Raw genomic sequence first — 14432 nt, 5'->3', positions numbered from 1 at the left:
GCACCTCCTTATATAATCGTAGGCGAAAATTTTTCCAAATTGGGAAAGAGAGTTGAGAATTTGAAATCGGTGTTCCATCACGTCTCAAACCAAACTTTTTCATAGTTATTTTATTTTAAAAGATTAAATTTTAAAAGATACGTATGTTTTAAAGAAGAGGGTTTTGAAATGACCGTTTGTTTTTTCGAGATGGACACGTGGCTAAATTTCGAAGGCAGGGAGTTGGGCGATGGGTCATGGTGGTTAGAATTACCGGCTATAGCAGGTAAACTTGCGGGGGTTTTACGGGATGGGCCGGTGGTGAGGGGTCAAATGTATAAGAGCGGGGGGTTTAAGCAAAAGAGGTGGTTTTGAGAGGTTTTGGCGATCTCAGAAGCGAAAGAGAGGTGGGGGAGAGAGCGAGAATGAGAGGAGAAGGGAAGGAATAAAAAAAATTAATAATTGTTGGGGAAAACGTTTTTTTGTGCGGAATTGGGCGTTGAAGAGGCGGAATTCGAGCGTTTAATTGCGGAGGATCTGGGAATTTTGTGGAGGAATTCTCCGATCTGCTCTTTTCCGAGGTTCTTTGGGGGTTTTTTGGTGGAATCAAGAGGGTTTTTGGACGATCGGAGGGAAAGATTGGGATTTTCGACCAGGGTTTTGGTCGCCGATCGGTTGCTAGAAGGTGAGCTCGTCGAATTGTTCTCCTTTTTCGGTGGAAGCGTGCGGATGGGTTTCGGAGCTTTAATTTTGATCCATTTTTTGTTCGATTTTGTTGCTTTTCTTAGTCGATCTGTTCCTTTAGGTCGTGCAGATTTGGATCAAGGGTTTCTCTCTGATCTCGATGTTTAATTGTTCGATTGGGCTTCAATGATGCAATTTTGGTTAATTTTTTCGTATAATTTTGATGCCATTTGATCGATCTCGTTGAATTGTACCAAAGGTTCTCCTTTTCGGTAGTTTTTTGGGGATTTTTGTTCTTGGAGAAGGGATTCTGATTCATTTATTTCGAATTTTGGGTCATTTTATCTGTGGGAATTAAGATCGAGATCGCATCTACTGTTCAGGGATTTTAGTTTTTAACGTGTTACGTTTCTTAGGGTTTTGGATCTGGCACCTTTTTTAAATTTCTTAAGCCTTACGGATCCCTATGCATGTGATTTTTGTCTTGATCCCTTCGTGGTTGGGTTTCGTGGTTATTTTAGGATATCTCCGCATTAAAAACGGGCCTAAAAACCCTAACTATTCCCCTCTCTTATTTCAGGAATTTTATGGAGATGAACGTTAGATTCCAAAAAAGTTTGATTAGTTCGATCTAAGATTAGGTAAAGTTGAGATCTTTGTTCCGTTTCCTTTCTAAGTTGCGTGAGTTCATGGGTTAAGATCTCCTCCCATACGCTCCAATTTTTTTTTTTTTTTTCCTTCTTATGTGGTTTCTGTTCCTCTTCTTCTTGAGGTTTTGGGTTTAAGAATTTGTGATGTTTCTTATGGGGTAAGCATAATTTCGGGTATTTTTCCCTCCATTTCTTTTTTTTTTTTCCCCCCTTTTTTTAATGTTTTGATCTATTGCCAATTTTGTTACCTCTCCACCCCTTATTCCTTCTTATATTGAATTCTAAACATCAAGGGTGGGAGCAAAAATCAATTATTCTTTTGTTTTGTCAATTGGATTCGACATAATAACTTTATTTCTGAATCGCAATCAGGTTTTTTTTCTTTTTTCTGAGATTTAAGTATCTCATTTATTTACGAGGCATTTCCTCAGGTTTTGCCCTTGGTTCTGAAATCATCTCGAGTCATCGTACTAAAATCAATTCCATCTGTGATCTGAGCTAATTGAAATCAGTTTCGAGTTTAAAAATCCCGCCGCTGATCCACAAATAAATTACTTTTTTCTCACGAATTCAGTGTTGTATGCTCATTAATTGATGGTATTTCCCTATAATAAATTGCAGATTTTCTATTCAAAGACAGTTAATGGATAAGATCATCGTCTTCCTTGATCGTTGCTGAATTCCTTGTTGTTGTGAATAATTCGAGATATGGTGTTTCAAAAGAGGTCTGATCATGGATCCTGCAGCTATCGTGCACCAACGATGCTACATTTCCCGCAATCAGCTAAGGTATTTACATTTATTTATAAAATGCCCTCCTAATTTGTTTGCTCTTCGATTCAATTTTGAAGTTCTGTTGTCATCCCTAATTCTTCATCTATACTAGGGTAAACGATCGGCTAGAAAGAAGTGCGACGACAAGAAGTCTGACGACAACAGCCCAATGTTCTCGCTTGAGGCATTCGAGCTCCTTGCCACAGTTGCTGGAAAACTATTGACAGAGAAAGAGAGTTCTTCCAGTTCGGCTAACTTAACAAATCAACCTAATTTAACTGTTTCAAAGGATGATATTAAGCAGGAGCGGTTTGATGAATTGAAGCCGTTAATAGCCGAATCTTTTGACCAGGTTAGCTCTAATGAAAAGGAACTAATAGTGATTAGCTCCGAGTATAAGGGAGATGGACCAAAGACGCCGCCACAATGCGAAGTAGGAATTGTTAAAACTGAAATGGATGGTAGTTCTCCTGAAATGTATTGTTTGGTGGATCGGATGGATTTGGATGTAAAGCCTTCTAATGGTTTAGTTAGCTCTGATAGTAGCGCTGAATTGCCTCTGTATAGAGATTGTGATAATCCTCATTCGAGTTCCTTTTCGAAGCATCAGGTTGGAAAGGAACTTGCTGTAAATAGAGATGATGACGAAAATTCTTCTGGCTGTAGAAGCATCATAAATAGCAAGGCATTTAATCGTAGGATGAGGAAAATTTTAGCATCCAAGTCTCGGAAAGTTGCTACTGATCAGCTTCGTGACAGAGAGATTTCTAACACTGGTATGAATGCCGTGATATCAATTTTTGTACTTTGATTACTTCATGATAAATGTTGTTGCTTTTAAATTCGAATGATAGTTGATCCTTTTCCATTATAATTTAAAGATGTAGATTCGAAACCTGTCTTTTATAAGAAGAGAATGTTCTATACTCGCCAAAGGACACAGAGGAGTACCTTCAAGAAGAGGAAGCTGTTTAAGAATTGTTCTATATTGCCATCTCATGCAAATGGCTGCATCAAGATCGAAGAAAGCGATTTGCTTGAAACTTCTCATGGAGGTTGGTTTTGTTACATCTATCTTTGCATTAGAAAATAGCCTGATATCCTCTTTGGGAGATTTATTTTGAACTGATTCCATTCATTTTTGCAGCGAAGGGGGCAACTTCGTCCTCCATGACACCTCAAATACCATCATTTGAATCAAAAGACGATCATGGTATGCTATGTGGGTTAATAATGAACTCGCTAACACTTACTTAATCTACCTGGGTTTTCTGACTTGGTAAAACTCTGACACTGTTTTTTTTTTTTTTCTTCCAGTGAAGCTAAGTATCAAGTCTTTTAAGGTGCCTGAACTTTTTATTGAGATCCCTGAAACTGCTACTGTTGGATCATTGAAGGTATTGGATTCTTGAGCATTTCTGGTTTCTTATTTTCTTTTACCCTTCATAACTGTGAGATCTAACAATAAATCACTGTTGATTTAATTCAGTTAGTACTCCCCATTCTTTCTATAAGCAGATCAACATACCTATAGTAGGTGATGAACAATTTGGTTTTATAGCTATAATTTTATAATGCAGAGAACAGTTATGGAGGCCGTGACAGCTTTTCTCGGGGGTGGCCTATCTGTCGGGGTTCTTCTAGAGGGAAAGAAGATTAGAGATGATAACCGAACCCTAAAACAAGCTGGCATTGCTCACAGCGGCCTTAATAATTTGGGCTTTACCTTGGAGCCCAACTCAGCACCAGATCCGGTGGAACTCACAGTACAAGAAGATGCCAATTTCCTTGATAGCAGCGATGTTACTGAGCCATTAGCGAGGTAATTAAACACCTTGTTTTTCCCTCTTCCTCCATATGTTATTGATGAAGTAAAATTTCAAGTTCCAATAGTAGCCAAATTCAAATAACTGCTGATATTTACGGAACATTTCCACTTTTCGCCCTCAAATAATTATAACTGAGGATAATCCCCTACTAGAGTCTAGTGCTTTTCAATGCATAGATTTGCAGAACCAAGGGGATAAATAGCAAATCATCAAGGGGTTATCTGCATTTTAGCCTAATAGCTAGCTAAATTTCGATATATTATATATCAATGAAATCTCATAGAGGAACCTAATTTTGGCCAATATTGATTTCGATATGCAGGATTTTGCCTGATGAATGCCCTTTGGATAACGAGGCATCTGATCCCAACTCGCAACCACTATTTACTTCTACACCAAACTGCGCCGAGAGTGATCGTGATTCAATTCACTCTCCTGCCGATTATCCATCACCTGATAGTGATAAAAATTCAAATTCCCGAGCCATCGTCCCAGTCCCGCCTGTGAATGCAGAGGCATTGGCCGTTGTTCCTTTGCGGAAGTCGAGGCGGTCGGAGCTCGCCCAGAGAAGGATCAGGAGGCCGTTCTCCGTCTCTGAGGTGGAAGCGCTTGTCCAGGCCGTCGAGAAGCTCGGGACTGGAAGGTGCGTTGTTGGTGTTGACCTATTCTCCTCTTCGAATTGAAGTTTGGAATAATAGATTTCTGAGGGGCAAAATTGGGTTGTTTTTGTAATTTGTCCAGGTGGCGCGATGTTAAGCTTCGGGCCTTTGACAATGCAAAGCACCGAACCTACGTCGATCTCAAGGTATTGGTTTTGTCAGCTTCAGCTTCATAAATTAGATCTTGCCAAATTTAGATAGTATTATACTTAGTACAAGCCGTGTCATCTGTTCCATCATTTTTCTTTTGACCCTGCACTTTTTCTGGCGTTTGAACAAGTAAAATCTAGAATTTTTCCGGTGTAATAAAGGGTATTTTGTTCCTTCAAGTTAGGAAGTAAGTTAACGTATTAAATTTTGACATAGTTGCTGTGGTTCACACGCAATAGAGGTGGTATACCTTCCCCTCGTACAAGGTCAAGTGGTTTATCCAACATAGAATTAGAAGATAACCTATTCCTATACGACTTACTAATAATATATTCTGGATAAAGCCAATCATTTTTCATCTTAACCAAGTCATAGCATCTTACGAAGCCGACGGAAGCTTCCCAGCTCTTTGAGTTTACGGTCTTTGATTAGTATTCTCCGGTCTATTCAAACATGTTTACCTTAATCTATCCATGTGCTAATCGTGGCGAAAGTATTTTCGTCAAAAGTCCCCCTAAAAGAATTACTTTTTCTGCATTCAACAGGACAAGTGGAAGACGTTGGTTCACACGGCTCGGATCTCGCCTCAACGACGGCGAGGAGAGCCGGTTCCGCAAGAGCTCCTCGATAGGGTTCTCGCGGCCCAGGCCTACTGGGCCCAGCAACAGGCCAAGCTCCAGTACAAGTCCGCATCGGGCCCACCGCAACTAATCGCCCAATCGTTAGCCGAGGAGGACATTTAATTCTTGTAAAAAGTTCCCTCAGAAAAGAAGGTACAATAGGAATTGACCAATTTGTGTAGTATTATTGTTTGTTCCCTCACCAATTATTATCAATTTTTTTTTTTTAATTTCAAAAAGCCAGGGTGGTTCTTTCGCTCTCTCCTTGTGAATTAAATCAAAGGGAACGGGGATTGCTTTGGCGCCTTGTACATGATTTAGCAGGATGCTTAACTGTGTAATAAAGGTTTGCTGTGATTAACACCATTCTTTGTTGCCACAGTATCATGTGGCGTTTAAAGTAGAAGGGGTCAAAAAAGAGTAAAGAGAAGAGATTGGTATCAAATTCAATTCGATTCATTCTTTTTGTGGAGTTTGTTACATTGGGATAAGGAAAAGTGAGGGGGAGGGTGGATATTAGTATATTACTTTGTTGTTGTACACTCTTTAAGAGAGAATCTCGTGCTTATCACATTGTTTCTTTTAGTATATACTATATTTGTACCAATTTTATTCACGTGAAATATGATTGAGTCCATGTGATCTCTCTTTATGATAGTAGTATTTTCTTGCTGGGTTGATTTAAGGCTATGGATTTGGATACTTTTTTTTTGCCAAATTATTCCATGTGCAGCACAGTTAATAGTGGTTTGTTTGGAAATTCCACCTTTAACTTTGGCAAAATTGAATTAAGCTCTATTGAAAGATAAAAGAAAATTCGCATCAGAGGATGAAACTTAAATATTAGCACTACTCCCAAGTCTCAACCAATATTCCCCTCCTTAATAGTTCGCTCAAATATTATTGATTAGTACTCTGACACATCTATTGTCAATACAACAAATTAGTAGCTATAGAACTTTTCTCGAACGATGATCAGTGACGAACTAAGAGTAATGCTAATTCATCAATAATATTTTCAGAGATATTTGAGCATATCCAAAAGCATTATTTTAGCTCAAAGATGCTATTTCATTCAAACAATCCTTATACTGAAACGAATCTCACAGTATATAAGAACAAGCACGAGGTCAAAAAGAAACTCTAAAAAAGGTGCCACCTCTATCGTGTTGTTCCTTGCAACCTCAGCATGGCCCATGTTGGGTCTCGTGCTCTGCTTTGGAGATTTTAACTTTTATATAGAGGAACAGGCTACTGAATAAAACAGCCTGGGCCCAGCTTCGAGTGAGCTCACCGTCACATGCCACTGTTGTAGCCGAAGAGAGCAACACATATGCATATCTCTACCCACAACATTAATTTAATGTTTTTCAAACTTTATCTCTCTAATAGAGGACTATATATATATATATCCAGCTGTTCATGTTAGGCCCATGAGATGTTATTTTATATCAGCATTAGTTTATAGGAGATTCCGGAGGGTTACAGGTAAGTAACAAGTGGCTCTATCATCAATTGCTTCGTGTTTTTTATATTTTTGAAAGAGTAAAATTATTACTTTATATGGTGCTAATGTAATCTATATATAAAGTATATATATATATATATATATATAGCGTGAACCGTTTGAAGCTTAGGTGATCCACACTCATGAAGTTTTCACATCCGTGCGTGTTTCAACAACAATGGAGGCGTAGCCAGTTTTCATTGGAAAGAGACTACACCTCTTATCTAGAAGAATAGTTTTTCACCTGCAACGTAACCAATCGAATGCCTCGCGACAGCTAAAGATGTTAATTCCTTCCCAGGAAAGTAAGTTGCCGTTCTAAATTACGGCTTGAAAGCAGGAATAATGTGTGTTGTATATTTTGAAGGAACATGCGATTGAACACCACACAGCACAAAATAGTGTAATAATTACTACACTACGATTAGATCTAACTACTAGGACTCGGCTTGAGCAAAATGATCAAATTACATATCAGAAAAGGAATATTCAAACAAGAGAAATGGACCTTTCGCCATGATATCTGCTATTGACTTCCCAATCATTTGATTGAACAACTCTACATTTGGTAAAGGTGCAAAGTAAACCTGCCTCAAGCCTCCGAATGGCTCTGAATATATAGTTATTATTTTCAATGAAATCCTCCTCCAAGACACACGGACCATAGATCGATAATTTCCCTATAAATATCGAGGATAGAGATAATTTCCCCACATATATATCTAGAACAGAGATTTACACACGCATTAACCTTTAGATTGTTTCGCCGCCCACTGATTGAACGCAGATCTTTTCCACCATCATGCTAGCAGAATATAAATTGATGTAATGAGAAATATGACGCAGGCAATATTACTTGTCATTGGTAGTCATAGTGATAATTAAACATCTCACGCCCCACAACGTTTGCGGATTATAAGTATTTGACCATCCCGCGGCCCTCCACGCTGAGCTTTGATGCTTGAAGCTGCTTCTTTTTGGGTGCCTTTAGCTGCTGCAGCTTCTTGTTCATCTGCATATCAACCAAACAAACATTATGATATGCTCGTCCACAAATTTTAAATCCAATAATATGAAAACAACGAGGAAAAAAGGAAAAACAAGACTGTTAAAACGCAATAGATATCACTTAAGTCCTTTCATAAGCATCTGTGATCGCCATTGCTCCAATGTTCTCCTATACTACCCTATCAGCATTACTTTTCTTAGGCCGGAATATGTCTACAAGCACTTCTAAGATGTGGCCTATGAACCCTAGTTAGACGACCAGAGGTTCAAAAAGGTTACTATATTATTTCATCATATATTTGAAATATATGTTGGGCGAGCATCAATGAGGAATATTCCACTCCACTTGGCAAAAGAAATTGTTCAAGGTTATTTTAAATTTTTTGGGGCTGTTCTATTTTCAGTAGAAAAACAGCAAGAATATGTTAGTAGTCATAGAATCAGAAAACCAACCTTCAACCGCCGTTGATCTTGCACAACTTGCTTAGCCCGCGCCCTAATTTCCTCTGGATCAATCTTAGATTGAGGACGCACAACAAAATCCAAGGGTAATGCTTCTGGCCTAGAAGCATGTTGCCTCGAAGCTGATTGGCCACTCTTCCGGCCCCTGGCGTCACATTAAAAGCAGAGATCAGATCCACACCACAAAAAATAGAAAGGCATAAATTAGGGGGGAAAAAAAGGGAAAAGAAAGGTATTTGACTACAAATTAAAACAATTGGAATACAAAGCAGGTTCCAAGGTCATAAAATCTTACTGTGAGAACTCAGCTAAATCAAGATCGTCATCTCTAGATTGGAGTCCAGCATCACTCGATATGGGCCTTCATTGTAAAATAAAAAAGCAACACAATGCACAAAAAAGGTCAGCAACATAAAACAGCTCGAGTTAACAACAAAAAATAAAGCAATATTAAGAGCTATTTACTTCTTATGTGCTGGCCTTCGATAAGGAACTCTCTCATCGTCAAAGCTCCTCATATCCTCAAACCTAGTGCTCTTGTTGAATATAGGCCGACTCTGCAATTTTGAATTCATAAAAATAAGATATGAACTTATTATAAATGTCCTCCGTTTCTTCAGGTTAAACAGTAGCAACTAGAAACATGAACAGTGCAACTAGTAAAAGAGAAACAATATAATACATGGCTAATTGAAAGAACAAAGGGAAAGTGCACTCATCAAATGTGCACCAACTAGCTCCAATAGAAAATTATACCTACCCATTTATCAACCAATTCTTTTGCCAGTTTTCTATTCGCTGTAGTCTCTTCATCAGACTTCGACAAAAACATAATGACCTGCACATAAGTATGACGTAGGCGTTAACGAGCATACACTTCTATCTCATACAGAACTTTCTAACAAACTACTGAGAGGGCAAACCTTCCCGAGACCACTCTTCTTCAGCTGCTCTCTCCTGTCGTATTGCTCCAAATCAATAGGAAACTGCACCACAATAGAACAAATTAAATAAGAAAGTATGTAAACAGGTTTCTACGTCCATAAACTCAATAAACATACAAATTATGAAAACATGAGCAGTATAACTAAAAACGAGTAATGCTCAAATATTACAATAAACAAGTAGCCAAATAGTGGGAATGAAAAATGAAAGTTATTACTTACATCAGTAAGCAGCTTCAGTATTGCAGATCGAATATTCATGTTCGGCAAACTTCCATCGGGAAGGGGCTCAAGCCAGTTCTTCAGCAGAGTTAGCACTCCATGATCTAAAAATTCTTGCTGTAGCTTTTTTCTGCAACATTGGAAAAATTGTGAGAACTCATGAAACACTGCGACTACATCAAGAATAAGAAAAAATAATGTAGTTTGAGCAAAAATCTAAATTTTTGGCCACAGCCAGCTTAACTTACTTTGAGAGAACTTCAATAAGCAGTGGCAGCTTCCTTAGTTTATTAATAGCAGGTTTTGATTGCCTATTCAGTTCAGCATCCTCCTCGGCAACTACTTCAAGCTCAGCCATGAGATGCTCTACTATCATCGCAATCTCAGCTGGTGATTTTTCATTCTTCTTTTTCTTCTTTCCTCCCTTTAAAAGTTGGTTAATTTCATCATCTTCCTCACCCACTTCAGCCTGTAATTATGCAAATAGATGGATTAATTCTACTATCAGAAAAGGAATGATAGAATGTCAGTAGGAAAAAAAAAAGTATCACTGTAGCTTCTTGCCCGTTGAAAAGCAAAGGCAAATGCCATTGTGCAGAAGAAAAGCATTATGCTGCTACTATCGAGTCATATGTTCTCTTGAAGAGAATAAAAGGATGGCAGTGAACAGGAGGCATGCAGTATATAGGCCAAAGGCAGAATGAAGAACAAACCTGAGGATGATCGCCAGCAGAAACAGCCTCGTTGTCACTGCCATAGCGATCAGCAGGATCAACTCCACTATCATCGATGAAAGCATCATCGTCAAGAGTTCTAGCACCCTCTTGGTCATCCTGTTCCATTCACATAGAGTAAAATTAATTTAAGTGCCTTGACTTGATTATACAACCAGCTAGAGGACGCACATTCTTGGGAATTTGCAGCAATGTAGCAATAGAAACTTGCATCGTGAAGTTGACGAAGAATGAGTTTCAGGAGCGTCAAAACCCCAGAAACCAGAATTTTACTTCTCTTGACTGCTTAGTTATACATCTTTATATAACTAAAGCAGCCGAGAGAATTAAAATTACAGTTACAATTAAAATTCTACATAAAATTTGTCCAATTTATTAACGACATAGCTTCGCCATTCTACTTTATTTTTGCACATGAGCTTTGAGAAAACAAAGCACTCTAGCAGAGAAGATGAACTCTACAAAGAGAATTTGCTTTAGCCGACCTTAGTTTAATGAGTAGCTAACTATGAACGCATTTTAAGCATTGCTAAGATAAACACATATCAAAATCACGCCTAATCCATACAGAGAAAAGAAAGATCAATTTGAAGTCACCAATTCCTAAAATTACTAATCACCAACAAAATTCCAAATAATCAAAAGGGAAATTAAGTACTTGGATATAACAGCAATTGGGGAAATAATAAAGTAACAAGATTGATCTGCGCACCTCTGAATCACCGCCGGCAATGGTGTCCCACAGTTCTTTCATCTCCTGTTCACCACCGTGATCCCTAGAACCCTTCGATCCGGATTTGGATCCCTTCTCCGCCAACCTCTCCATATTCTTTCTCCTCTCCTTCTTCCCGCTCCCTTCCCCCTTGGAGGATGAGGAGGACTTCCTCTTCTTCGAGGAGGACGAAGGCTCGTCCTCCCAATCGTTCAGATCATCTCCGGCGAACGACATCGGCGGGGTTCCGCTGCGATCCGGCGATCCCTCCTTAGCGCCCTTCTTCACCAGCCGCTTCCTCGGCTTCCCGCCCTTCCCTTCCGCCGCCGCCGACGATCCCAGCACAGGCGTCGGGGACCGCTCGCGCCGCCAATCGTCATCCTCGTCGTCATCGCCCGGGAATCCGCCGGGGCCGGGCGAGGGCTCGCCGTCGGAGGGCGGCGCGTCGGGGTCCATGAGGGGCTCTCCGTCCTCGTCCACGTACCTGCGATACCAAAACACGAAACCCTAGATCACGATCGGAGGAGAAGAGAGGCAAAGGACAACGATATTAGGGTTTGAAGGGGGCAGAGCGAGGCGTACGGATCGCTCGCGTAGTCCATGGCAGCCAAACCCTAGATGGAGAGGGTGGCGATGGGGGGGATCGCGCGAGGAGGACGAAACCCTAGACGGATGGAGAGAGTGCTCTCGAGATCTCGATCGTTGATGCGAGGTGGCGATTAGGGCGGCGGGTGTTTTGGGTTTTTGGTGAGGAACAAGGCGACGGGAACCAAAAAAATGTATGGGATTGAAGTGTGATCGAAATAAACCTGCTGGGGTAAATTATTATATATAGATGTTACTAATTTATCCCGTCTCCGAGTTCTACTCGGACTCTAATTTAGGAATTAGAATCGGATCAGTAATTATTATTATTATTATTATTAATTATTAATCCACATTATATTTCAATGGCAAATTTGTATAAAAAATCCACTTATTTTGGGCTTTTGCAAAATCGGGCAACCTTTTTCGTTTTTACAGATTCGGTCCGCTTTTTCAGCAAACTGACCAAAATACCCTTATTACTTTTTCTCTTTTCTCTTTCTCTCTCTTCTTCGTTTCTCTCGTTCTTTTTTCTTTTCTCGCCGGCAGAGCGGAGGCAGAGCGGAGGCAAAAACGGTCCATCTCGCCTCTTACCTTCATGCTCTCGCCCTCGCCCTTGTCCTCGTCCATGCACCCCCCACCTTCCTCGCCTCCGACCCCGCCAAGGCCGCGCTGCGACTTTTTTTTTTTGCTTTTTTCTTTTCTTTTCTTCTCCGACTCTTCTCCACCGTTTTCGACGACGACGCCACTCGCCCTTTCCCGCCCTTTTCATCTCTCCCTCTCCCTCATTTTCTGCCACCTCCGACGATGATTTATCTTCGCCGGCGCCGACGTCGACACCGTAGAGGTCACTGCGGCGTTACAGCCTCAGAGCGGGGGGTCCTTAACGGCGTCGTCACCGGCACCGTAGCTGTTGGTAGAGAAGATGACAAAAAAATTATAGAAAAAATAGAAAAAAAATAAAGATAAAAAATTATATAAAAAGAAGGATGAAGATGAAATTGTTTCGTTAATTACAAAAAAAATTATAAGTTGCACTATTTAATATGTAAACTGCTGCTTTAAGATAAAAATTATACTTTTTGAACGAAAAGTATACTTTTTTTTATCTTAAACTGCATCCTTTTAAGTGATATTTATACTATTTCTCCTCTTGTTGCACTGTTTCTCCTCTTGTTGCACTACTTCTCCTCTTGTTTACACAGAAATGATACAACAAGAGGAGAAACAGTGCAACAAGAGGAGAAACAGTATAAATATCTCTTGAAAGGGTGCAGTTTCTCCTCTTATTGCATTGTTTCTCCTCTTGTTGCACTATTTCTCCTATTGTTTACACAGAAATGGTGCAACAGGAGGAGAAACAGTGCAACAAGAGAAGAAACAGTAGATATATCTCTTAAAACAGTATAATTTCTTCTCTTGTTGCACTATTTTTCCTCTTGTTTATACAGAAATAGTGCAACAAGAGGAGAAACAGTATATATATCTCTTAAAATAGTGCAGTTTCTCCTCTTGTTACACTGTTTCCTCCTCTTGTTTACACAGAAATGGTGCAACAAGAGGAGAAACAATATATATATCTCTTAAAATAATGCAGTTTCTCCTCTTGTTGCACTGTTTCTTCTCTTGTTGTACTATTTCTCCTCTTGTTTACACAGAAATGGTGCAACAAGAGGAGAAACAGTATAAATATCTCTTAAAAGGTGCAGTTTAAGATAAAAAACAGTGTAACAAGAGGAAAAATGGTGCAACAAGAGGAGAAACAGTACAACTTTTATTTAAAGAGTGTAACTTTCATCTTAATGGATGCAGTTTACATCTAAAATAGTGTAATAAGAAGAGAAACAATGTAAATATCTCTCAAAGAGTGTAATTTTTGTTTAAAGAGTGTAGTTTTCATCTAAAAACTGCAGTTTACATCTTAAGTAGTGCAACTTATAATTTTTTTTGTAGTTAACGATGCAATTTCATGTTCATCCTTCCTTTTATATAATTTTTTATCTTTATTTTTTTCCCGTTTTTTCTATAATTTTTTTTTGTCACCCTCTCTGCCAACAGCCACGGTGCCGGTGACGACGCCGCTAAGGACCCCCGCTCCGAGCCTGTAGCGCCGCAGTGACCTCCACGGTGTCGACGTCGGCGCCGGCGAAGATGCATCGTCGTCTGAGGCGGCAGAGAATGAGGGAGAGGGAGAGATGAGAAGGGCAGGGAAGGACGAGAGAAGCGTCGTCGTCGGAGACGGTGGAGAAGAGTCGGAGAAGAAAAGAAAAGAAAAAAGCAAAAAAAAAAAAAGTCGCGGCGCGGCCTTGGCGGGGTTGGAGGCGAGGAAGGTGGGGGGTGCGTGGACGAGGGCAAGGGCGAGGGCGAGAGCGAGAGAGTGAGGGTGAGCGGCGAGACGGACCGTTTCCGCCTCCGCTCTGCCGGCGAGAAAAAAGAACGAGAGAAACGAAGAGGAGAGAGAAAGAGGAAAGATAAAAAGTAAAAAGAGTATTTTGGTCAGTTTGCTGAAAAAGCGGGCCGAATCTGCAAAAACAAAAAAAGTGACCCGATTTTGCAAAAGCCCAAAATAAGTGAATTTTTTATGCAAATTGGCCTATTTCAATTGATCACCCAGTAGAATAATAACAGTAAAATAAAATAATTTTAAATTACAGATTACTTACAAAATACTTCATAAAAAAAATTTACTTGAATAAATATTCTTATTTTTATATAAAATATGAAAGATTTAGTCAATTTTACAATCAAAATATGCTTGCCCGTGAGACAATATAATAACAAAATCATTACTACGTCACTTATGAAATAATATGGCAGTTAAAAGCTTTAAGTATTTTATTTGGAATAATGTGGTAGCTGAATTGAGTATTGTTATATATTCCATGGTATAATAGAAAATAATTTTTTTTTTTT

General features: G+C 39.5%; 2 protein-coding genes across 5 annotated transcripts; one reads left to right on the top strand and one right to left on the bottom strand.

Moving 5' to 3' along the window:
* LOC109724131 (telomere repeat-binding protein 5-like) lies at positions 347–5968 on the top strand. Of its 4 annotated transcripts, none has more exons than XM_020252830.1 (11): positions 347–664; positions 1935–2102; positions 2200–2863; positions 2969–3142; positions 3235–3300; positions 3405–3484; positions 3668–3909; positions 4239–4559; positions 4658–4721; positions 5271–5498; positions 5590–5968. In XM_020252830.1, the coding sequence occupies exons 2-10, from the start codon at positions 2022–2024 to the stop codon at positions 5466–5468; spliced, it is 1890 nt and encodes a 629-aa protein (XP_020108419.1). In that variant the 5' UTR covers positions 347–664; positions 1935–2021; the 3' UTR covers positions 5469–5498; positions 5590–5968. The 4 variants fall into 4 exon arrangements, with proteins under 4 accessions (XP_020108419.1, XP_020108418.1, XP_020108417.1 ...); XM_020252829.1 differs by having other exon boundaries at positions 5586–5968; XM_020252828.1 differs by adding an exon at positions 1244–1304 and having other exon boundaries at positions 5271–5957.
* Positions 7302–11738, bottom strand: LOC109724301 (protein IWS1 homolog 1). Its single transcript, XM_020253077.1, has 11 exons — positions 11517–11738; positions 10935–11418; positions 10202–10321; positions 9737–9957; positions 9489–9618; positions 9246–9308; positions 9083–9160; positions 8788–8879; positions 8618–8683; positions 8314–8467; positions 7302–7864 (listed from the first exon to the last, which is right to left on the bottom strand). Exons 1-11 carry the CDS (start codon positions 11534–11536, stop codon positions 7766–7768), a joined length of 1527 nt encoding a protein of 508 aa, XP_020108666.1. The 5' UTR covers positions 11537–11738; the 3' UTR covers positions 7302–7765.

This window comes from Ananas comosus, linkage group 18 (genome assembly GCF_001540865.1).
Source record: "Ananas comosus cultivar F153 linkage group 18, ASM154086v1, whole genome shotgun sequence".
Taxonomy (NCBI): Eukaryota; Viridiplantae; Streptophyta; class Magnoliopsida; order Poales; family Bromeliaceae; genus Ananas; species Ananas comosus.
Note: the sequence above shows the minus strand (reverse complement) of the source record. Positions and strands in the feature narration are given on the sequence as shown.

Bases quoted from the DNA above. Each gene is read 5' to 3' on its own strand.
- LOC109724131 (XM_020252830.1), top strand. From the start codon at position 2,022: ATGGTGTTTCAAAAGAGGTCTGATCATGGATCCTGCAGCTATCGTGCA. The intron at 2,103-2,199 runs GTATTTACATTT...CATCTATACTAG, and splicing joins ATTTCCCGCAATCAGCTAAG to GGTAAACGATCGGCTAGAAA. The intron at 4,560-4,657 runs GTGCGTTGTTGG...TAATTTGTCCAG, and splicing joins GAGAAGCTCGGGACTGGAAG to GTGGCGCGATGTTAAGCTTC.
- LOC109724301 (XM_020253077.1), bottom strand. From the start codon at position 11,536: ATGGACTACGCGAGCGATCC. The intron at 8,880-9,082 runs GTAGGTATAATT...TCAAAATTGCAG, and splicing joins AAGAATTGGTTGATAAATGG to AGTCGGCCTATATTCAACAA. The intron at 8,468-8,617 runs GTAAGATTTTAT...ATGTGACGCCAG, and splicing joins GATTTAGCTGAGTTCTCACA to GGGCCGGAAGAGTGGCCAAT.